Raw genomic sequence first — 24904 nt, forward strand, 5'->3', positions numbered from 1 at the left:
CGCTGCACCTGGTGATCCAATTCGGACTTGACAACTGGGAGATGTAGGTTTGAATCTTGGCTCTGCCAGATCTTAGCTTGTCCTCTTGGGACATTATAAAGTCTGAGAAGATTATGCTCATCTCATAAAACTGTTGAGGGGATTAAATGAGATGACAGACATAAAGCATGCAACAAGACTCTGCCACCTAGTAGTGGGTGCTTGATACACCGAACTATTTTAATATGCTATTTATATAATTATATAATTTAAGGAAATAATATGCACTGTATAAAATATGGCTATATAAGGTTATATTTATGTAATAATAACTTTTTACATAATTATATATTCTACAATAATACATAACTGTTTTTAAACAATAGTGTTTCAGAGATTCCTAGAACTTTGAGATCATCTTCTCTAATAGCTTTCACACTTTTTAACAGTGGAGTCTTTTCCCCTTTCCTTCCCCTCAAATGACACCTTCTGTGGAAGCAGACTGTCTGAGACGGAGCACAGGGAGGGGCTTGCCGCAGCAGGGGTGAGGGTCCCCGAGCCCTGTGTGGGTTCTCCCTTTACTCCAGCTCACCACGCCAGGACACCCTCGGGGCAGAGTGAAAACAGCTGCTCTCGGTCAATCTTCATTCCTTTTCGAGGTCTCAGAGCCACCTGGGTGGAGCTGAGGTCAGGGCCCAGGTCCGTGGCCTTAAAGTTGAACTTTCGTTCTCCGAGGCGCTTTGCAGTGTCTGCCGATGAGAGGCATTACAGGGTTGCTGGTCCCTCTCCCTGATGGGAATCGGGGCCCGTTTTCCTCCAGGTAGCGGCCATTCCCGTTGTAGATGCTGGTGCCTTGACAGGCAGCTGGCGCAGTGCCTGGCTTTACTGATGGCTGCACTTAGGCTCTGTAGCTGCTGAAAGCTATAAGGAAGTCACAACACCTAAGTACGAAGCTGGAGCTGATGTGGTTAGCATCTTACGTTGCGGCCTTAACAGTGGGTGTGTGTCTGTACTCTGTGACCATTTGATTCGCATTGATGGTTAAGGAATTGAAAACATTTTGTTCAGTGCAGTAGAGTTTCATTTCTCTACGTGGGTGTCAGTGTCAGGTGACGATCCATTTGCTGTATTTCTCCTTCTGGAGGAGCCAGTAGGCCTGGTTAGCAAAGGCATTGGTCATTAACTGTTACAGAGAAATCACACTTTTTTGGCCTTGGGTTTTTTGTATGGAAATGATGTAACCCTTTTCTACAGACTTCATCAGCCTATGTGGGTTGTGGTTTGTGACATTAAATGAGATGTATTGGAAAGCCTTTTATCAGAAGATGGATATAAGGAGATATTATTACATAAAAGAGTCTAGATTCTCTCTGCAGGAAAAGCTGGGCCGCTTCCTTGACAGATGCAGTGCTGGGAGATGGATGGCCTTTGTTCCTGCCTTGCATTAGAGACTCCTGGTTCTCCATAGAACAGCTAAAATGGAAAAACACATGGCCAGGCCATGTTGGGATGTAGGGGTGTCACCATGCAATGTGTGGGGTCCCCCAGTGCGTCTGTATCCGCTCTCCAAGGAAGAGGACTCGGGACCAGTTTTCATAACTATTTTGTTTGTTGCAGATGGCAATCATAGCAGTGCTGTTGAGCCCTGAAGCCCTATTCCAAAGGGAGGGAATGATTTCCTGCTTGTTCTCTCATTCCAATGGTGCTGATAGCTCAGATCAGCTCTGGTGCTGAGTTTTGCTGTGAGTTGTGACATTTGTGGCCAGGAATTTGTTCATGATAATCAAGTACTGGAGTTGGTGAATTTTTTTTTAAATTAATTAATTAATTAATTTATGGCTGTGTTGGGTCTTGGTTCCTGTGCGAGGGCTTTCTCCAGTTGCGGCAAGTGGGGGCCACTCTTCATCGCGGTGTGCGGGCCTCTTCACTATCGCGGCCTCTCTTGTTGCGGAGCACAGGCTCCAGACGCGCAGGCTCAGTAATTGTGGCTCACGGGCCCAGCTGCTCCGCGGCGCGTGGGATCTTCCCAGACCAGGGCTCGAACCCGTGTCCCCTGCATTGGCAGGCAGACTCTCAACCACTGCGCCACCAGGGAAGCCCTGGAGTTGGTGAATTTTTAACTTTTTCTCCCATGAGTAAGTAGACTGAGCATTATCCTGATAATAATAATCAGCACAGACATTATATGCCAGGTCTCTGCCAAGTAAGCCCTTTTCTTACATTTCTCATTAAATGGGAGGGACATTTTTAGTGTCTTCATTTGAGGCATGAGGAAACTGAGGTTTAAAGAGGTGAAGTGTCTTGCCCAGGGTCCCACTGTAGAGCTGGAGTGTCACTTGTACTCACCAGCATGCCAGGATGCTCTTGTGAGTGGAACATAAAGGAGTTTGGGCTGGCCGTTAAGGATCTGGATTTTCGGGTAACGTGGGGGAAGCAGTTTAGAACTAGAATCTGTGTCATGGTGGATCTGGAACCTGAAATGCAAGCTGGTGACTTTCCAGAGAAGGAGTTCATTCTGTTTCTGGACCAAAGTCTCTCCTTCAGCCCCGAGGGCTTCCAAGGCTTAAGACTTAGGTATGGACGATGTGACCAAGGACGAGCTACAGGAGGCTGCCTGCTCTTTGCAGGCCAGAGCCAAGCCTAGTCTCGGTCAGCGCTCTGCTTCCACCACCCAGAACCAGGCCGTGTGCGCCCAGGGGTGGGCTGGCTGGAAGGAAGGATGGATGGAAGGAAGTTAGCTTGAACGGGAAGCATGAAGGAAGGATGAATGGATGTTTGAATAGAAGGGGAGTAGTAGATTGAGAGAGTGATAAATTAGAACCAGAATAAAAGAAAGAAAGACAGAGGAGCCATAAGAGTTTCCAGCTTTTGTACAGGGTGTCCCTGTTGAAAGTTCACTACTTTTTGCTGTTTCCCATATATTCTTCTTGTACACAGATTTCATTTGTATGTTTATTTGATAGACATTTTTGACCACTAAGCCAGATGCTGGGGATAAACGAATAAGACATGATCCTGCTGTCAGAGAGGGAAGTTTAAAATTTCAGGAAATTTTTAGGCCAGTGAACTCGTTGCCTAAGCACTAGTAGAGGACACGGGCACCCTGCCTGGAACGTGCTCACCTGCAGAGGACACGCTCGTGGCGCAAAGGAAGCTAGCTATCCACCACCAGTCTCATCTGGTGTTCACCACAAACAAGGAAGCTCTCATGGGATCTTTATTTTTCTTTGTCAAAACATTGTTTTTAACTGCTTCCCACCTTTCTATGAAGCTTTTAAGTTTTAGGTTGTTATTGTTTAATAGAATGTTGTAATCTCGCATAGAATGACTCATATTTCTTTTCGAACCAGGATTGATCGTAAGATGTCAAGTGCTCACACCAACTACAAACTGGATGAGGCGCAGGCTATAATGAGCGAGCTCAGGACCATCAAGAAAGCCATTTGTACAGGCGAGAAGGAGAGGCGGGACCTGATGCAAGTAAGAGGCCCGGGTGCCCTTCAGAGCCCACGTCCGTCTGTCTGCCCGCCTGCTTGTCTCTTAACTTTATTTAAAAATTAAAAAATATATATATATGTATATATTTACTATATATATTATGTATTTATTATATAATCATACATATTTTAAAGACATACATGTATGTATAATATATATGTATATATGATATCTTCTGTATATGTGTGTGTACATATTTATAAATATTTTAAAATATGTGTATTAGTTTCCTAGGGCTGCCATGACAAAGAACCACAAACCAGGTGGCTTAGAACAACAGAAGTTTATTCCCTCCGAGTCTGGAGGACAGAAGTCTGATAGCAAGGTGCGGCAGGGCCGCGCTGTGTCTGAAGGCTCTAGGGGAAGCTCCGTCCTTGCCTCTTCCAGCTCCTGGGGGCTGCTGGCAGTCCTTGGTGTTCCTCGGCTTGTAGACGTATCACTCCAGTCTCTGCCTTTGTCATCACATGGTTTCCCCTGTGTCTCTGTGTATGAATTTTTTTCTTCTTATAAGGACACCGATCATTGGATTAGAACCTGCTGTAATCCAGCATGACCTCATGTTAACTTGATTCCATCTGCAGGCCTTCCTTCCAAATAAGCACACATTCCAGGTTCTGGGGGTTAGCACTTCAACATATCTTGTTGGAGGACACAGTTCAGGCCACAACAATGGGTGATACATTTGTATTGTTAAATAATCGAAATAATTCAACGTCTGTTGTAAGAGTCTTGCTGTCACCCCGTTCTCTCACCTCCTGTAGCTGCTTTTATTAGCTTCTTGTACACCCTTCCAGTGTTTATACAGACACTTGAAAGTGTGAACACGTGGCCAGCTGCCCTCGCAGAAAGCCGGGCCTGTGCCTGCTGCCCCGCGGTAGCTTCCGCACCTAACTCTTAGGCCCTGTACCTTTTCCCGTCTCTGCACTCAGGGTTCCCTCCTTCCTGGATATGGCTGCACAGTATTCCACCATGAGGACAGACTTTTTTTCATTGTAGCTTTATATTGCTTTATTTTTTTGCCCCTTGAACTCCTGTAGTTTCTGTTATTTTTAGAAAAAGCTGAGTTTTTGCGGAGACCCGTGCCGGGCTCCTATGCCGGGCTCCTGCTCCGTGCCGGAATGCATCTGATGCTCTCTGTTGTGGCTTCTCTTTTCGGCTCAGCACACCGAGTGAGCACCTGGTGCTGGGAGGCATTTGTCTCGATTCTGTAGCACGTAAGACACAGAAGGACATGGGAGCAAAGCTCAGACTCGTAGGCCGAGTGCAGCAGGCGCGCACGTGACTGCCTTGCCCGGCGGTGCTTCCTGATGTCACGGGCGTGAGGCTGGACTGTCCCTAGGCTGCTCGTTCAATTGCAGAGTCCCAGACCCTACCCCAGGTCTCCTGGCTTAGACTGTCTGGGGTTGGGACCCAGAAATCTGTATTTTCAGATGCCCTGTATGTCCAGGTCGTGAGAGGTCAATGGTCAATTGTTAGATTTTCTCCGAGGCCTGGTAGCAAGGAGAACAGCTGCCGTCTGCCGAGGCCTCTGTGCGCCGCACTGGGCGAGGCGCTCTGCGGACATCACCCATGTGATCCAAGCCCAAACCCGGGCGTGAACCAGGTGGTACTTCACCCCAGGGACACGGAGGCCTCGCCCGGGACGTGGAGCTGGTGTCCCTGCCCCGTTCTTTCTGAGAGTGCAGAGCTGGCCAAGCCACCCCGTTGCCTCGAGTGGGTTCCCCACCACGGAGGCTGGAGATAGAATTTCTGGAAGAAGCTTCAGACCCCAGCATCTTCTCTGAGACGCTCCAGGGAGACGCACAGGCAACGTCTTCATCTAGTAAAATCAAATAAGTTGTTTCATCCTTCTTATATGACTGTAGCAATCTTGGCCCATTCCAAGACGCCTTTGTCTAGATCCAGAGGCAGCTACCTGGGGTACACTGCACGTGGGCGTCTAGTGTCTGCAGGAATATCTGCTGAACGTGAATGCATTCCCAAGTCTTTTATTTAAAAAAATTTTTTTTTCATGTTTTCCTGTTTTTTTTAAGATTTCTTTTTATGGGGGTATAGTTGCTTTTCACAGGTCTTTTAAAAATCTTAGAATATCTGATTTCTCTTTAACTTTCACCCAAAAGGGTTCCCTGTACCAGAATTTATGCTTACTCTAATTTTTGGCAAACTGACATCCATATAAGATGACTTTTGACCCTGTAGCATTATGACTGAAAAGCCAGGTTATAAGAATATGTAAATATCGTCTGGGAGCTGTTTTCACCTTCTGTGTGGTACTAAAGATCTCAAGGCGGCATTCATCTCTGTTGGACTTATTTATTGATAGACTATTTTGGATGGAAATACTTTCCCCCCTCCCCTTTGCTCTACTGAGGTACACTTGACAAATAAAATTGTATAAATTTAAGGTGTACGTGATGGTTTGATATACACATCTATTGTGAAATGATTGCCACAATAAAATTAGTTAACACATCCATCACGTCACACGGTTACCTTTCCTTTTACATGGTGAGGACTTGTAAGATCTACTCTCTTAGCAACTTGCAAATATGCGCTACAGTATTGCTAACTATACTCACCATGCTGCGGACATGAGGTTCACAAGATCCGGGGACTTATTCCCCTTACAGCTGGGACTTGGTACCCTTTGACCAGCGTCTCCCCATTTCCCCCAGCCCTCCAGCCCCTGGCAACTGCCTTTCTACTCTCTATTTTGAATTTGGCTTTTTTGGAGGGAATGCTTATTTTTTCTTTAGGAAACACAAAGGTTTAAAAAAACAGTAAAAATGGTACCACAGATGTTCTCTATATTATTCACATGCTGCCAGGAGGACTCAGTTGCCGTCTGATTTAAATTACTACGAGCTTCATGAAAGGTGCATGTGCTGATCGACATTTCTTTTGAATCTCATGAGAATGGAGTTGGGGCCGGCCCGCTCTCCAGTGATGAAGCTGCCGACCTGGAACAGGAAGAAAATGACCGCTGTGAAAGGGGAGAGAAGCGTCGCCATCGCTGCTCAAGTCTCTTGTTTCATTCTGTTCCAGAGCCTGGCCAAGCTGACCGATGGCTTCAGGAATAGCTGTTCTCTTACCGACCCTCTGCAAGAGTTCCCTCCCAGTGCAGGCGCGCTGGGCGAGTCTTTGCCTCACCAGTTCTGCGATGCTGGGTCTCAGACCGAGGTCATCGGCGAGGTACGCTCATTGGGCAGGGGGAGGAACCGAGTGTGCCCAGAGAGAAAAGGACTGCTTTCGTGTGGCCGTCACCCATTTCTTTAAATTTTCCACTTTCCCTTCAAAAATGTTTTGGCTTTTGTGCCATTAAGTTTGAAGAAAGAATATTGTTTTTCACATCCAGCCATCTTGAAGGTTCAGGGGCCTGGGAGGCAATTGAATGGCTTATTACCTCTATCCTTGTGATTCGGATTCTTAAAAAAGGCAGAATCCTTTTGAGAGTTGAGTCTAGATGTTTCTTGGCAGACATATGACTTTTTAGAGCGTGGATCAGCTAACTTTTTCTGCCAAGGTCCAGATAATAAGTGTTTTAGGCTTTGCTGGCCATGCAGTCTCTGCCATAGCTACTCAGCTGTGTTGTCATAGTGCAGAAGCAGCCGTTGGCCATATGTGAACGGGTGGGTGGGGCTTGTTCCAGTAAAATTCCAATAAAACTTTATTTACAGAAAGAGGTGGCGGGCCGGATTTGGCCTTCGGGCCATAGTTTGCTGAGCTTTGGCTTAGACCAGTGATTTTCAGAGGCTTTGTGGCTGTGTCACTCTTGGGTTATACTTTGATGCTATTTCTTATTCTTCTAAGAGAATGTCAGGAAATTGAATTGAATTGAAATTAATTTTGTTTGGGACTTGGAAGAATTTCATAATGCCCCTTTTGATAATTAATAAAGCCTGGAGTTAGCCACAAAAACAAAATTGGCAACCATCATTTGAAGCAGGGTGGTGACTACTTAAAGACACTACTGTTGTAATGTCATTGAGTGAAGTTTTACATTTATTTGTTACAAATGGAAAAACAGTTTGGATGGCTTCTTTTTCTTAGGGCTTACTAAATAAAGATGAAATATCAATGGAATGCAGAATGCCTTCCTAAAATTAAATAAATAAAAAGAAACAAAAAGAAAGGAAAACCATTGACTAAAAAACTCTGGATTTTAAATAATTAGCTGATATTTTAAAATGTCGACAAATAGTGCCTCTTTGAGGGGAGTATAATATAGGAAATAATGCCTCTGTGTCTTGGATGTCCTGAACTGCCCTGTTTGCTGTGTTCCCCTCATTGTTCTCAAAAGTACACTTGGACATTTTTTGACTAGGTATCTTTGGTTTAAAACAGAGAAGAATCTGTAAGTCAAAAATGTCTGGCAGTTTTGCCTAAAGATTTTGGCATGAGAGAAGGAAAGAAGTATGATACTTATTGAATGCCATGAATAATTCATTGCTGCTCAACATAAGGTTAGAATTAGAATTTTTAGAGACTCTTAACTAGTTTGAGAGCAACAGGTAAGATCGAAGGTTCTGTAATGATTTAGGTAAGACTTTCTAAAAATGTCAGGTGGGAAGTGGCTGGTTATACAGCTATAATAACTTCAGCAGTAAATTATCATTGTTTATGAGTTTACTGGGACTGGCCCTGGCAGCTTCATGGCTGTTACCTCAACTTAAGTAGTGGTTTCCATCTTCTTTTGACTGATGAGGGGGTCAAGGTGCCAGGTTACCTAAGGTCATGTAGCCAGGAAGAGGCAGGTCTGGGTTTGAATCAATGTCTCTGATCCCTAAACCTCTGTGTTTTCTACTACATCATGTTATAGAAAAATATATCAAAAGGGTATAACTGCATTAGTTAGCTATTGCTGCATAACAAAACATCCCCAACCTAGCATTTTAAAACAGCACACTTTTATTATCTCACATTTATACTGTGGACCAGGAAACTGGGCTGTGTCCTCTGCTTCAGGGGCTCTCAAGTAACTGCAGTCAAGGTGTCAGCCAGGGTTGCAGCCTCATCGGAAGGCTTGACTGGGAAGGGTCCACTTTCAGGCTTACATGATTGTTGGCAGGATTCAGTTTCTCACAGGTTGTTGGACTGAGGGCTTCTGTTCCTTACCATATAGACCTCTCTAGCACGGCAGCTTGCTTTGTCACAGTGTGGAAGCCAAGAGAGTCTCCAGCAGGAAGGAAGTCACAGTCTTTTGTAATCTAATCACAGAGATGACTTCCCATCATCTTTGTTGTATTCTGTTGGTTAGAGTCAAGTCATGGGTCTAGCCCACTCTCAAAGGGAAGGGATTTCACAGGGGATGAATCCCAGGAGGTGAAGGCCATTGGGGGCCATCTTAGACGTCTGCCTACCTCACGTAGTTATCACTTTGAGTTAGTTTTGTGGGATGGGCATTGATGGAATCAAACATGCTTTTGGAGCCCACGGCTTTGCAAGCACAGATTTGTAAGCAGTACAAGCCTAACGTTGGAATTTAGCAGTTGGCGTACATGTTGTAGGGCTATGTAGGATCCATGAAGCAGGAACCTGTTGGATCTGTTTGGCTGTAGGCTTTTTTTTTTTAAATTAAAATGTCCATTTTATTCTCACAGAAGAGTGCAAAATCAGAGCTTAGAGGTTCATAAATAGCATTGAGAAGAGGTTTAAGAAATGACATTTATTTGTCTTGATGATGAGTCAGCTTTAGGGGTCTCTAATGAACAAGGTGACAAGTAGCTCATTTCCATTGTAGAGAGTTTCTGCAGATGCGGTGCTGCAGCCTAAATGCATTTATATTGAGGACACTGTGGAGAGAGGCCTTGGGTGAGGCTACTGAAATGTGTAAAATCGTGACACATCTCATTGGCGAATGCTTAGTCTCGTATAAGGCATTTCTTCTTGCCATTCAAGGCGATAAAGATATAAGGAAATTCCCCATTGACCTGTCTCAAAACTCGTGTCAGTGAATTCATCGCCACTCATACAAGTAGAATATTTCCAAATATTTGTCGACACGAGGTCATTTAAAAAAATAAAGACTTAGTGGCCGTAAGATATGGCCGAGTAAGGCCAGATCTACAGATGGAACCGATTTATAGAAACTAGAGTCATATATTTCCAGGAATGAAGGAAGAAGTAATCAAGGTGAGCTGCAGTTACCTCTCATACAGGTCTTGTTTGTTTTGTTTGGGAATTTGTTGACTTCAGTGTAATTGGTATGAAAATATTTAGGTACAACTAGTGATCGCATCAGAGCTCCTCATTTCAACTCTTGGCTCCTCAGGTGAGGCGTCCAGTCCCAGGCTTTTCCGTGCCTTCCTTCCGTCCTTTCACCTTTGATTCTTTAACGGACTGCATAGCAGTCGAAGGAGTCCCGTAGCCAACAGCTCACACAGCTAGTCTGTCTTCTTCAGATCTTGTGACTTTTTAGGAGAACACCATTGTTTCTTGTTTATTGAGGAATGGGAGCATATACTACACTAGGCGGGATGAATTTTTTTGCTTTTGTATCAACTTTGAGGAATTCCCTATTTCTCTTAAAGCTTAATTTGTTGTTGTTGCTTGGAATCGCACAACAGATGAATATACTTCCCCTGTTTTTTTAAAAAAAATCCACCAGTGTTGGGACAGCAAAAGTCTTCCCAGCCCCACTCCCAACCTCCACTGACCAGAGGTGGCAGCTGTTATTTGGTGTGTTTCCTTCCAGACCTTTGAAAAATGGAAATTGGGAGGCAAATTAAAATATTCTTCATTGTTGCTGGAAGTTTAAGTGAATTTTCTATTTTGGAAATATGTTTTTAATGTGTCTCCCCCATTTTTTTCTTTCTTCTGTTCCACAAAGTTCGTCTTTGATGATAAAACAAGGCTTGTGGACCGAGTCAGGCTTAACTGGCAGTATGAGGAAGCCAGAAAGAGGTAAGAAGCTCCTTTTTCAAACCTTGCCTCCTGCTTACTTCCTTTCTCCTGTGGAAAGCGGTTTTGCAGAGTTCCAATGTGTGATTTATCCACTTCTTATCAGAAAGCAGTGTCTGATAGAGTACAGAATTAAGGTTCCTCATTTATGTGTAGCTTCTGAATACATGTGACAAAATTTCATGTGCATTAAAATGTGAAACTCTCAATATTGCAAACAGTTATGAAGACGGGATTTAATAAAAACAGAGACTTTTCCGGCTCTCCTTATCCTCTCAGGTAGCTCAGAACCCCCTCCCTGCCTTCCGACTGAGCATCAGTCCCTCAGACCAGCTTAAGCAAACCTGGTTTTTGAATATGTGGCTGCTTATTCCATAGGTTAACAGAAAAAGCCACGTATCTTGGGTTAAAAGACAGTTTAGAAAGGATTAGGTCAACGGGTGATAGCGGTACGTAATCTACATCATTTTGATGGAGAGAATTGAAAGTCAGTCGCTTCTGTTGACCTGTGTTGTCCATCAGCCGCCTTCTGAAAATCGGGACTTGACCTTGTCTGTGCATTTTCAAAATGTGTCTTTCCCTCCCTCCTGGTCTCATCCGGGATTCATGGGCGGCACTGCCAGGCGGCTGCCGGCCTCGCAGGCACAGTGTTTTCAGCCTGTCACCTTTCTCCCCATGTGCACCGTGTTCAGTATTCTGACCCTGCCCTAGCTTTCATGTTCTTTTTTTAGGGACTTTCTCTCTTTTGTGCCTTCTGGAAAGAGTCTTAAAACCAAATTATTTCAAAATATGTGCTTCGGAAAGCTGTGAAGCCTATCTTTTTCAAAAAGTTTTTTTTTTTAATTCTTTTTTAAAAATATGGAACGCTTCACAAAAACGTTTCTTTAGTCACATATGAACTGCTGTCTTGGGGCGGGGGGAGGAGGAGCGAATTCCAAGCAGGGTGAGGGCGTAGTTCTGGAAGCGAAATAGTCGGGCCTGCTCAGTATGGTGTATCATTCAGGGATGTCTGGAAATCTGCTTTGTTACCTTTTTAGCAAATGTAAAAATAGCAACAGAAGCAGATCATCTGACTCCCTGCTGGAGGGCCGGCTTGAGCTGCTGCGGCCTCTGCCCAAAGCCCCTCTGCCCGGTCCTCCCGGCTCTTGTTCTTCACGATGTCCTTGATGTGCTCAAGGCGGGCCCTGCACTTCCACGCAGACCGCTTCCCCCCGCACCTGCTTCCCCGGCCTCACGCATCCCTTCTCAGGAGCTCGCTGGCTGGCGATTGTCAGCCGCTGCTGTCTCTCCTCAGTATTCCTCGGCTCCTTCCTGCATGTTTCTGCTGCATTGTGTGGGTATGGGAATTTGCTGTGTTGTATTAAACTGCAGAAAATTGACGGTTGCTACACTTAACATCATTGTTACTGTTCTGCTGTGACATTTACCAACCACAGCAAGTGATTTCTTTGTTTTCCAGAGATGATGTCGGTACAGAGTGAGTAACTTTTTAAATATCGAGATAATACATTTGGGCGGAAAGTCTATTATTTAAGAAAATTATGCAGGGGAGGACACTGCACTTCATCAGTATCTTCTAAATGGAAGGAGTATTTCGAGGTCACCAGAACCTTGTTAGGAAATGCACTGCAGCTGCAGAGGAGGGTCCTGTCCCCAGCGCTTCAACCTTTGTGGGACAGTAGGGGCTTCTCAGAAACGCCTTTCTGGGCTGCGTTGGCCGCATTTAGAAATCAGAGATGCGTTGTAAAGACGTCCTGGGTTGGCTCACACAAGCACTGCCTTGTTCTTTTCCCACTAGCACAATGGTTCCCAATTGTGGGGTGGGGAATGGGGGAGGGGTACGACGGCCCGACTTCACCCCCCCCCCCCCCCCCCCCCGCCCCACCGGTGGACTTCTGGCCATGTCTAGAGATGTTGTTAGTTGTCACAGCTCTGGGGTGGGCGCTCCTGGCATCTAGTGGGTGGAGACCAGGGACGCTGCTCAACATCCTACAGCGCACAGGACGGCCCCCAGCAGAGAGTCATCCAAATTCACTAGTGCTGAGGCCGAGGACCCCTGCCCTGTGCTGGAGGACTGTGACGTCTTAGCCGGGCCATCTCTGCCTCATTTCCCCATGGCAGATCTGTGTGGGTGACCCCAGCAGCTTCACACACACCCCGCAGCAGTGGGCAGAGAAGCTGCTGGAAGGCTGGGAGATTATACTTCTGCCCAGCACCTGCCCTGTTCCAGGTATTTCAAAGAAATTCTGTGGTTTATGTGATGTCATAAAGACATATGGTCTTTGGGACTTCCCTGGCGGTCCAGTGGTTAAGACTCCGTGCTTCCAGTGCAGGGGGTGCGGGTTCAATCCCTAGTCGGGGAACTAACATCCGACATGCCGTGCAGCTCGGCCAAGAAAAATAAAAAAAATATGGTCTTTAACCTGTTTGGGAGATAAACTCCCCCACAGCTAACAGAAATATGTGAGGATGCCAGTGGTTCTGCCTGGGGGTGGGGATACCCCAGGCAGTATCTGGGGGGGGGCGGTGTGCACACACACTACATATATGTATAGACACAGGGTTCAGAAACATGCACATATATGCTTGTACATCTATGTACACATAAATAATACATGAATACATTGTTTTTGTCAAAGACGCGATCACTAGACACGTCCCATCTTATCCTCCTCTCTAATCCTACCTCTCACCATTAATGATTTGCTGTGAAACCTTCCAGTTTTTACCTAAACATTTAAATAAATTAAGCTCAATATAGTCAAATACAGTATATGATGCATAGCTTTTATAATGGTTATAGCCATCTTCTACGGATGGACATCTAGATGATTCCAGTTTTTCCTTTTCACAAATGGTGCACATCTATTTACAGTCCCCAGCCTTGCAGAGATGGCTGTTTCCTTCGACAGATACATAGCAAGGAAATGTATGGGTCTAAAGACATGTACATTCAAAGTTCGGATAGATACCAGTGAATCGTCTTCCAAAATAACTTATACACTTTACACTGCCACCGATGGCGATTGAGAGCCCTGATTTCTGTGTCTCCTCATCATCGTTAAATATCACCATTCTTTGTAAATTTTACTGGAGTGATGGGCAAAGACGTTCTCTCAGTTGTCATGTGCTTTTTCCCTGGTGAGAATGGTGCACTTTTGCAGTGATGGTGCAGTTCAGCATAATTTTGTGTGACTTTTGGTTAGTTAAATTGCCAGGTCTGAATTTTTTTTCAGACAAGTGCTCCTTTCAAAACATGTTAGATCCCATCATCCGCTAAGGGGTGGGGGCGGGTTTTGCGCCCCCTCGGGGGATGTTTTTGGTTCTCGTGACTGGAGAGAGGGTACTGCTGGCATCCGGGGGTGGGGGCCCAAGGACGCTGCTAAACAACCCACAGTGCACAGGACGGCCCCCACAGCAAACATGTGGGTGGCCCAGAGTCTCTTTTTGCCTTCGAGAAACCGTACTCTTGAGCTTCGTATCTTGCTCCGAAATCCCTACTGTGTGTGGACATCAGGGGCTCAGGAGCAGGTCTTCCACTGACTCAGGGCATTAGCCTCGTCCAGAGCCACGTTGGCCCCCTTGCATGCCAGGCCTCAAACCTGCCAGGCACGCTCCTGATTTAGTGCTTGGAGTTGGCAGAATAATGCTGCCCCAGATGTCCTAATCCCCAAACCTGTGACTCTTTGCCTTCCATGGCAGAAGGAATTTTGCAGATGGCCTCAAGCTAGAGATCTTGAGATGGGGAGATGACCCTGGATTATCTAGATAGGCTCAATGTAATCACAAGGGTCCCTATAAGAGGGAGAAGCAGAGAAGGAGATGTGAGGGTGGCAGAGATCAGAGTGATTCAGGGCCTCGAGCCAAGGAATGTGGGCAGCCCTTGGAAACACCTGCGAAATGGATTCTTCCCGAAGCCTCCAGAAGGATCACAGCCCTGCTTGCCCATTTTTGACTTCTGACATCTGGAACTGTAAGGTAATCATGTGTGTGTTGTTTTAAGCCACCAAGTTTGTGGTAATTTGTTACAGAAACAAAAGGAAACTAATACAGTGCCCTTGGCCCTCGCTGTTTCCTCTGCCTGCAATGGAATGCTTTGCCTCAAATGGTCACGTGGCCTCTGCTCTCCTTCTGGTCACTGTGTCAGAGACACTTTTCTTTTCTTTTTTTTTTTTTTTAATTTTATAGCTACTTTATTTATTTATTTATTTATTTTTGGCTGTGTTGGGTCTTCGGTTCGTGCGAGGGCTTTCTCTAGTTGCGGCAAGTGGGGACCACTGTTCATCGCGGTGCGGGGACCGCTCTTCATCGCGGTGCGCGGGCCTTTCACTATCGCGGCCCCTCCCGTTGCGGGGCACAGGCTCCAGATGCGCATGCTCAGTAGTTGTGGCTCACGGGCCCAGCTGCTCCGCGGCACGTGGGATCTTCCCAGACCAGGGCTCGAACCCGTGTCCCCTGCATTGGCAGGCAGATTCTCAACCACTGCGCCACCAGGGAAGCCCAGAGACACTTTTCTGATCATCCTGAATAAAGTTGCCCTCCCATCCCCACCCCCATCACCCTGATTCTCCCAGCAAATGTAATCACCCAACCTGTTCTGTACTTATGTGTTTGCTTTTTTATCGTCTGTCTTTCCCTGCGAGAATGGGAAGCCCATGAGGGCAGGGGTTTTTGTCTGTTTAGGTCATTGCTATAATTCCAGCAGCTGAGTACCTGGTGAATATTTATTGAATGAGTAAACAGGGGTCTGCTTTGGTCACACTTAATCTTTGGCCTTCACCCCTGCGAGTGGGCAAGTGGACAGAGTCCTGGGGCCCAGTCAGCTCCAGGCCAACTGCTGTGTTCCTGGCTCCCTTCCCCAAGGCCCTCGTCCTGGTGTGAGCCTTGGGATATTTCCCCTTGACTTAAGAGGAGAAAGGGCATCTAGACATGCATGTCTTTAGGGATCTGACGGAGGCAGGGCACAGTCACCTCATACATCATCATTCCAAGCTCGGCTTATGCTTCCTGGGCCTTCATGGTCATTGGAAAGGGCTTGTGGTCTTGGACCCCCCTGTAATGCGTCCTGTTCTTGGGTGTTGGAGAAAATGGCATTGGAGCTGGGCCCTGAGGGATGCTGGAATTCCGGCTGCCCATATGTTGAGGAAGGGCTTTCTCAGTCCAGGGGGAGCAGGGAGCAGGGCGGAAAGTTGTCTGATGGCAAGTTTCTTAGGGGTCAGGGAAGAACGGCCCCTGAGAGAGTTCTCTGGGGCTCGCTTTATGGTCGACCACTTAGAAGATGGATCTCAATTTTTGATAATCAGTTCGGTGCTTTCATTGGACCTTCTCCTGCTTAAAAACATCCTTGAAGCGTTCTTGTTGTTGCCAAGTCGTTGATTACAGCACCCTGTGTTTGGCAGTCTGGATCTGGTCCCCTGACGTGGTGGCAGTACCTGGCTCCAGTCCCCGTGGGGTAATCATATTTGGCCTCCAGTCACTGAAATTGCTTACAGTTAAGGCTTAACTGGAAAGTGAGTGAGCTCCTGACTTGTAACCTACTCAGCTGTGGTCCTACAAGTGCCAGCCACATCTGGCAAGACGCTAGACTCAATACCCCTTGTAGTGTGGTCAGGACAACCCTACGATCCCCGCTCCTGGTATACATGTGACAGTTAGGGAGGGTCAAGGTCATCAGGTGTCAGGAGCATAGCCACCCAGCACCAGGTCAGGGATTTTATTCCAGTTGCCTTTTCTGGGTGTTTTTTCAGACTGCCTCTAAATGAGACACATGATTAGAACAGCGTAGACTTGGGAAGGGAGCAACAGCAAGCAGGTCTTTGCCAAGAACTAAATCTAGAACCAACGTTAATGTTCCAAAACCTGAGTAATGAGGACCACAGTCAAAGCACAGTGGCTTTGAGGTTCTGTCCAGGGACTCTCCACATGGCCACCTCCATGACCAGCATCATTGGAGAAGGGTGTCCCACATACAGGAAAGCATCATGTCCCCCCGTTCACCCACCAGTGCGTGGAAGAGAAGGCGTCACTTCTAAAGGCAGTGTTAGCCCAGAAAAACGCATCCTTCCCTGCTCTTCCACTCCAAGGCTTTCATTATTTTAGTGCCACGTTCAGCGTTCTGTCTTTTCCTTCTGCTGCCCCACCCTTAGACGTCAGTCTCCCAGCTCCCATTTCTGAAATCATTCCATCCTGCGAAGTTTAGCTTTCCTACCCTCTGCAAAACCTCCTGGGCTTTGCTACTTCTAAGTGGAGAGAAGTTGAAGCACTTATGTATTTCCTTGTATATCTAGATTCAAGATTGTTTCTCAGAGTTGGGAAATCGTCAAAATGCAATGAATGTTCTGGACAATGAGGGTTTCATGTACATTCAGATTTAAAGGAAGTTTATGGAAGTGGAACTCATAATTCCAAGCAGTGGTATGATTTCTAGAGAATTCTCTAGACCAAACCACCACTATCATGGTGACTAGTTTTGTGTTTTCAACTCTAGGTCATGTGAAATGTACCCAAACAACTGCTTATTCCTTTCCCTTTAGGAACATGGCTTTGGATTCCCAAGGCAGACCTTATGGATAGGAATGTTTTCACATTATTGGTTAAAAATTTGAGAATTTTTCAAAGCCAGTTTGGAGGAGCTAGTCTTCTTGAAGCAATCCTGATGACGCAGATGGCTCCTTATTTTTAACCTAAGAGCACTTGTTCCAGAAACTGGAACTGTACAGTGCACAAACTAGCTGTTTCCATAGAAACACTCGCGTTCCTGATAGGAACAAAACATTCGGCCCGTCCGGTTTCTCCGTGTCTCAGTGTTTGTTGCCAGGATGGGCCCTGCTGTTCTTCAGTTGTCACTGGTGTAGTATTAGGGTTCCAGCTGAATTTGATCAGTCCCTTGGATTTTCCCTTCATTTCTCTAGTGACTGTGTGTTTGGGTTTGGGAGTGGGGCACGGCTGTGAGAAACAAAGGAACGCATCTTCTCCATTCAGGCCAAGAGAAAGAAGCCTGGAGACGATCTGCTTTTCATTTAAAGAAGTCGCTCTCTGAAGATCTGTTCGTTCAGAGGGGACAAGATGTGAGGGCAGGGAGGGATGTTGGGGGTATTCGTAGGCCCTTCTTATGCCACACTTCTAGATTCAGACTCCGTGAATCTCCAATGTAGGATAAAGAGTTGAGCCGAATGGACACTGGTTTATCGATATTTAGTTCAGTGAGCTGAAGTGATATCACCATCCATCTGACTCAGATCTCAGCTGAGACTTTGGTGGACTTTTGCTTTTCATTTGAATGGATATTTGCAAAAAAGAAAACTAAGGAGAGAAAACATAAAAGTATCAAATCTGTAGCTGTAATTGACATCTGAAGGCACGAGGCTCCAAGCTGGCACCGTGTCCTGGAACATGGCATTGGGATCCACCACGTCCCATCACGACCAGTCAGGGCCGTGGTTTGCCTGGAGTTCCATTTCTATTCCAGAAAGCAGCAGTATTTTAGGAACATGCGAATTTATATTGTAGGTCACAGAATTTAGGTATAAATTCAAATACCTGGGGATTACTCTGGATATGTAAAATATGCCTCAAAACTGTGTAATGTTAAAAGTGCATTTTCTTCTTCGAAAAAGAAGTCATATTTAAGATTTCCATGTGAATTGTAAGGGTCTGAGCAGTTTCTGCGGCATAAATGCAGGTTTCCATTCATGGTTTAATGGTGCCTGGGTTGTAACAGAAAAGGTGTTTGGGCAAAAATAGTAAGGGAAAAATGATTCATATTTGACTTCTGTCTACATTAGGCCTGTTCAGGGGGATGGAATTTAGAAATCACACAATAAATATGAGACCAGGATGCTTGATTGAGGACTTGCTTTCATTTCTTCACTATCCTGAGCACAGGGACATGTGTTTTAAAGCCTTTAAAGGCATTTGTGAGAGGATATATATATAGGCCATAAAAGGGATTACCTATCAAAAATAAGAATCAGTAAAGAATACAGCTGACTCGCAGGGAAAAAAAAACCCTTGCCAGTTTTAAATTGATCTCGGTTCTCTTTATTATTTTTTTAAATTTATTTACTTTTCTCTTCTTTTAATTGGAGTAAAATTGCTTTACAATGTTGTGTTAGTTTCTGCTGTACGGTGAAGTGAATCAGCTATATGTATACCTATATCCTTTCCCTCTTGGACCTCCCTCCCACTCCCCCCCATCCCACCCATCTAGGTCGTCACAGAGCACCGAGCTGAGCTCCCTGTGCTATACAGCAGGTTCCCATTAGCTATCTATTTTACACATGGTAGTGTATTTATGCCAAATCTAACCTCCCAGTTCGTGCCACCCTCCCCTTCTCCCCGTGTCCACGTGTCTGTTCTCTACGTCTGCGTCTCTATTTCTGCCCTACAGATAGGTTCATCTGTACCATTTTTCTAGATTCCACATATATGTGTTAATATACAATATTTCTTTTTCTCTTTTTGGCTTACTTCACTCTGTATGACAGACTCTAGGTCCATCCACATCTCTACAAATGACCCAATTTCATTCCTTTTTATGGCTGGGTAATTGATCTCGGTTCTCTTTAAAAATGAACTTGGGGAGTTCCCTGGCGGTCCACCTCTTAAGCATCCAGTGGTTAGGACTTGCTGCTCTCACTGCCGGTGGCCCTGGGCTCAGTCCGTGGTCGGGGAACTAAGATCCCGCAAGCCGCGCAGCACAGCCCAAAAAAAAAGAACTTGGAAAAGATTTTTTTTTTTAACAAACTGTAGTCGTGACCTTGCTTTGTTTCCATGTATTTAATTTCCCTGAAAAGATATTTCAGAAGACAGCCTTTCTGGAAATGGTTTTTCCTGTGTTACCCAGAATTGGAGTGATGGCGCTTGCAGGAGTGGGGTTCCAACCTGCACTACGCATCAGCTGTTGGGCGTGGGTGTAGAAGGAACATTGTAACTGTACATCTGTATGTGGTCTGAGGCGGAAGGTCTGTTCCCTGCAGTAACCCTAACACACGAAGGGTCCGCCTTGCAGGTGGCTCGTTTCCCGGCCAGCAGCACGGTAGACAGGGCTTATTGTTTTAAAGGTAAAGCCATCCCACCTATTCCTTGGCAACTGTACTAGGAACCGCTGAAGGAATCCTTTTAGAGCTTTTGGCTCCCAGTACAGACAGACAGACAGACAGACACGTGCTTCTCTCAACCTGGCTGAGAGCATAACCCAAATGTCTACCTCCGGAGTATGGATCTAGAGGAAGAAACTGCACTTTCCAATATATGCCAATATCCTTCTAGATTCTTAGGTACCTCTGAGATGAGTATGCAGTCATTCACATTGTTGTGAAATTTAATTATTAAAAGAGCACTGTTCTTAAGCACAGTGTGCTTGCCTAGTACTCAGTACAGCCCAAACAACTTCTCCAGATGGGTTACATGAAGTCAACTTCATCCAGATTGTTTCTGCTATAGAAGTCATCCCTCACCATATGTCCTTATGTGTTTTTCTTGTGAGCTCTGGAAAGTTACAGTACACTGTTTAATGCTGGCCACTGTACTATTTCTTTTATGCTCACAGTGGGCAGACCTTTTGAAATTTGCCCTTTGCCTCTCCTCCCTCTCATAATTCAGTTTTTTCCTTATTCTTTTTTCTGGTAGTGGATATTACCTGAGATTTTCCTGGAAAGAGTAGGATTATCTAGGACTGGATCTCCAGCCTCCCTCAGCAACTTGAATGCCCGTGAAATGGCAGCTAACCTGGAGCTGGCCAACTCAAATGGAATCGTGCTCTCCTTACATGTAAACTTCAGAAAACTCAAAAGGAGTGCTTTTAAAAACATGTCTGCTTGTAGTATGAGAATTATTAGTATATATTACCAGGTAATACTGCTAACTTTAGTTGGGCTCAAATAGGCTTGCCTGTGGATCAGATACATTGAAATGAAAAATTATGAGGACCCAGTGCATTTGCTCATTGTACATCTCTTTTATATTTATTCCTTACCTTTGACTTGGCTTGATCTACAGTAGAATGTTCCGGAAATTTCATTGGGTCTGACATCTGATTTGGCGCTAATTTATGAGTCTGCTTGGAGTGTTTCCTTGGGCTTCAGTTATATGCCTGCCATAAATTTAAATTACACTAATTGGACAGAGGTGGACGCTTAAGCCCAGTTGGATTCCTAACCCTGTTCAGCTGCATCTGTCATTAGTTTTTTCAGTGACATGATTTGGCACCATTTTCCAACACATTTTCAGGAAATTCGTTTTAAGTTAGAAAAGAACTTGCCTAATAAAGCTGCTGACATTCAGCTATTTTCTTTACCTTCTTGGGGAACTGGGCTTGAGTAAAATGTGTGCATTTAAACTATAACTTGTATATTCTTTTCTCTTCATGACTGGGGGTTATCCGATTGGTTTGGTACTTGAAGAAGGAGTCTTGCCCAGTCCTACAGCCAGGCTGACTAGTCCCGTGCTTATGTCTAGTTCAGGAGGAGCGTGGATTGGTGCAGGGCTGGCCGACGGCCCTTAACACGCGGACCGATGCCAGCTGACTGGCAGTATCTGCAGGAAGCACAGTGTTGAGAAGGATTCTGAAGTCTGGACCCAGCAGGAAGGATGCCAGCTTTGATTAGTGACATGTGCCCTGGGCATGGGACGGCGCAGTCTCAGAAGCACTCTTGCCATTCCTGTTTTAGTGAGGATCATCCCATCCGTGCCTAATGCAAGCCTCTAAGAGCTCCAAGGCCAATTAGCATCCTCCAGACCAGGCTGCACTGCCTGAAAGCAGAGGGTGTCAAACAAGCATCAAAACTCCTAGAGGGCTTGTCAAAACCCAGGTTGCCCAACCCCAGTCCGCAGAGTGTGGCATTCAGCAGGTCTGGGGTGGGGCCTGAGGCTTGCATTTGTAACAAGCTCCCAGGTGATGCTGAGGCTGCCAGTCAGGGACCCCACTTTGAGAACCGCTGCCTTAGAGGCTAGAGGGCTATGTGCACCTGCCACTTAGCTGGCCTCACAGCTCTCTGTCACCTCAGAGAAGTCTTTGGATTTTGGTTTTGGGCCCGTGTGCCAATATCTGTCCTCCACAGCGGTGGGTTCTGGTCAGGTCTGGAGTTCCTTGTTTCTGCCCGGAAACAGCCCTCATCCTTAGCCACATATAAACTTAAAGGGCTTAAAACATTCTACTCCTCCTATGAAAGGATGCTCTGAAAACACGTCACATCTCTTTCACTTACTCTGCATTCAGCACCACCTCAGGGCACCAGTCTGTCTGCCAAGCGGGCACGCGGACATTTAGGCACACGGGGAGTGACGAGAGCCATAGTTTTACACCTTGAGGATGGCCGTGCTGACACGGTGCAGCTGGCCGGTTTGCATCCACGCAGATTACCCCACACCACGTCTACTCTCACCAGGGCTGACTCCCATTCTTTCATATACTTGCTGGCGTGTTTATTCTCCGTTTCATGCATTTAGCTTTTGTTGAGTATCTGCTCTCTGCCAGGCGTTTTGAATTTCATGCGTGGTCAAGGCCTCTGGCACTATACAGAATCCAGTGATGGGCGCATTTCTCTCCTGGGGTTTTCTCAAGGCGGGCTCAGGAGTTAGGCACGGCAGAGAAGGCAGGAGGCCAGAAGCATCTCTCATGTGTCCAGCACGGTGTTTAGCTACTGCAGAGGGAGGGGGCACGGAGAGAAATGAGCCGGCTCCATCCCGCTCCAGAACAGTACACAGAGGAGACAGCACCGTGCACGTGGGCGAGTTGGGGTCTGCCAGCCTTTTGGTCAGTTCTTTGAAACAAACATGATATGGTTACTGTCATCCTGAATCTCATAGGCTGGGGCGTATGTCGCAGAGGACTTACACATCATTTTTGTTACACCTCATTTCCAGATCCTTTATTTTTGTCGTGTGAGGTTTTACTCAGTGCAATCATTCCAGTATTTATCGGACTGAGTTTCTAGAATCCGTGTGATGGTGCTGAGGATGTGTGAAGCCGATGTTTTTTTCATCAAGTTCATGGATTTTTCTGTGTCCCTCTCACGCAGAGTCTCAAATATCCAGCAGCAGCTGGCCCAGTTTGAGAGCGAGTCCTGGCCGGGCATGGCCGAGGCCGACAGGGACCGGCTGCAGCTCATCAAGGAGAAGGAGGCCCTGCTTCAGGAGCTGCAGCTCATCATTCAGCAGAGGAGGCCGGCGGAGGACGTGGCGCGGCTGGAGGAGGAGCGGCGGCGCCTGGAGGAGGAGATCCAGCGCTCCCGGGCCACGTCCGTGCAGGGCGCCACGGAAAGGTGGGCTGGCCGGGCAGGCGGGGCCGGCTTCCAGCGGAGGAGCAGCTGGCAGAGCCGAAGCCTTGTTACTCAGGCAGCCACGGCCCGGCGGAAGGTGGAGGGAGCCGGTGCCTGCCGTCCGCAGGGGGTGCCCAGGGCGCCTGCCGTCCGCAGGGGGTGCCCAGGGCGCCTGCCGTCCGCAGGGGGTGCCCAGGGCTCGGAGGCTCCCGGTCCCTATTACGAGTGGGAGGTGGTCGAGAACCGGATGGAGTAGGGAAGACCCGGGAACCCACCACTTAGACCCCGCCCACTCCCGCTGCAGGTGCCGGGTGCACCCGCCCCCCTGTGTTTTCAGGACAGCGCCCGGGACAGGTGTCGGGTCTCCAGCCAGCAGGGGCCCGGAGGCAGGTGGTGGTCGGCTCCGTGACCACAGAGGAACCTCGTTCCTGACGTCAGCAGCATCTCCGTTTCCGCAGTCTACCTCTTACTTTTATCTCCGACTTTGATTTCTCGCCAGCAAAGCCTGCCCTTTTGGCAGCAGGAAGTCTCCGCTCTCTCGCGTGTCTGTTTCTGAACGTGCGTCTCTTCAGTTGGTCTTGGGGCTCTTTCCCAGCGTGGGACACATGAAGCCAGCACAGTTCCTTTGTCCTCTGTTGCTCGCCCTTTCATTGTGTGCCCTGTCTCCTGGTTTGCGTTTGCTGTGTGTGATCACAGGTGGTTGTGTGATCACGGATTGTGTGGAAGGCTGGGTCTGCTTTCCACGTTGCACAGCTGTCAGAAGTTTGGGGATATTTGCTGAGCTTTGGAAGGCCCACCGCCCATTTGATAACATACTGGCTCCTTAAAATTCACTGTATTACGAGGATCATAAGCTGTATCTCTGTGAGCATTCCCTACGTAGAGTTTAATAGTCACCTGAATTATTTGGTCAGTACAGATGCCCTTATAACGATTATTTCATCGAATGTTAGGACTGTCCTCTGTTTTTGCTGGGGGTTGTCTCTGCTTGGATATTCATTGTTAATTGACAGACAGGTCTGTGTTGTGTCCTTAGGGGCTAATGTCAGTGCTGGAGGGAAGCAATGGTGATTGGAGAGTCCAGTGCATAGGAATGGGCGGAGAGCATGTTAGTTTGCCTGACGTGGTGGAGTGCCCCGTCACCTTGCTCAAAATAAACCCAGAGTTTATCGCTTCTGACTCTGCAACGGGACTGTGAAATGGAAGTTTCATCTGTGCTCTTGTGCTTTTGTATCGTTTCAGCTTAACATCACCTTCCGTTCTCCCCATGCTGTTTTCCTGTGTATGTTTCGGGTCAGAGGGCCTGAGAGTTCTGGTTGGTTTTCTCTTAAGGGGCGTGGATTCGGTGCCACGAACACCGCATGTCCACCACATGTACCAGGACCCCACACCCATGTACCCTTGAGTGTTTCTGCCCTCGCCACGTGGAAATCCAGAGTGCAGGAGTGCTGTGGTCCCAGGGCACAATTCCATGGAACCCCATGGAGCTGGTTTTACTCTGATGCCTGGGTTCAGGGCCTGGGTCACCCAAGCTTGTTCACCTGACAGGGTCTCTTGTGGAACCAGCCTGGGAGCTGCATCCTGGGGCGCAGGGCCCTCAACTGGGACTGAATTGGCCCCGGGTGTCTCCTGAATCTGGCACTACATGGCCTTGGGCAAGGAGGGCCGTGCACAGGTGCTAATAAGCACCTTTCTGGCCAGGTGATGGGGCCAAGTGCCCCATGAGTGTCCCCTCGGCGGTGACGTTCTGGGCCTAGCGGATGCGGGCCCGTTTCTTCCTGCCGCTTGGGGCCCAGAGGCGGGGGGCTTTCCCTGGGAACAGGCTGAGGGCGTTAGAAGAGACCCGGTCTGGGAGGAGGGAGCCAGGCAGAAAGGTATGGAGGTACGCATCTCAGGGCTGACGTGTGCCAGCTGTTTGGCCAGGCCCAGTCTTTGCCCGTCTTGGTTTCAGTGGCATCATTGTCAGATGGAAAGTTTGAGCCAGGTTAGTGAGTGTTACTGGGGATTGGGGGGATGCAAGTTTTTTCCTCTTTCAAAGAAAAGAGCAATTGTTTTGTAGGGTGCCTACTTGGCCATGTGTTAAACTGCCATCATTTTGATTTGTAAACGAGAACTGCTTTGTTCTAGAAGCAAACATATTCATTTGTACATTCACTTAATAACTATTTATCGAGTGCCTATCCATGTCGGGCTCTATTCTAGGCAGTGGGCTTAGCGCTGTGGGAAAAAATTTCATTTTAGAAAATAAAGTTGAAAAAAGTAGGAAG

At 46.9% G+C, this 24904-nt stretch overlaps 1 protein-coding gene across 2 annotated transcripts in view; it reads left to right on the top strand.

Annotated features, from left to right (window-relative positions):
• The window catches only part of WWC3 (WWC family member 3), a 131402-nt gene that overhangs the window by 70263 nt on the left and 36235 nt on the right, over window positions 1-24904 (top strand). For both annotated transcript variants that reach the window (XM_059911684.1, XM_059911685.1), the window contains 4 exons: window positions 3330-3459; window positions 6523-6669; window positions 10307-10380; window positions 22398-22640. In XM_059911684.1, the coding sequence (XP_059767667.1) occupies window positions 3330-3459; window positions 6523-6669; window positions 10307-10380; window positions 22398-22640 (594 nt within the window). The remainder of the gene's footprint in view (window positions 1-3329; window positions 3460-6522; window positions 6670-10306; window positions 10381-22397; window positions 22641-24904) is intronic.

Source organism: Balaenoptera ricei, chromosome X (assembly GCF_028023285.1).
Source record: "Balaenoptera ricei isolate mBalRic1 chromosome X, mBalRic1.hap2, whole genome shotgun sequence".
NCBI classification, from domain to species: domain Eukaryota; kingdom Metazoa; phylum Chordata; class Mammalia; order Artiodactyla; family Balaenopteridae; genus Balaenoptera; species Balaenoptera ricei.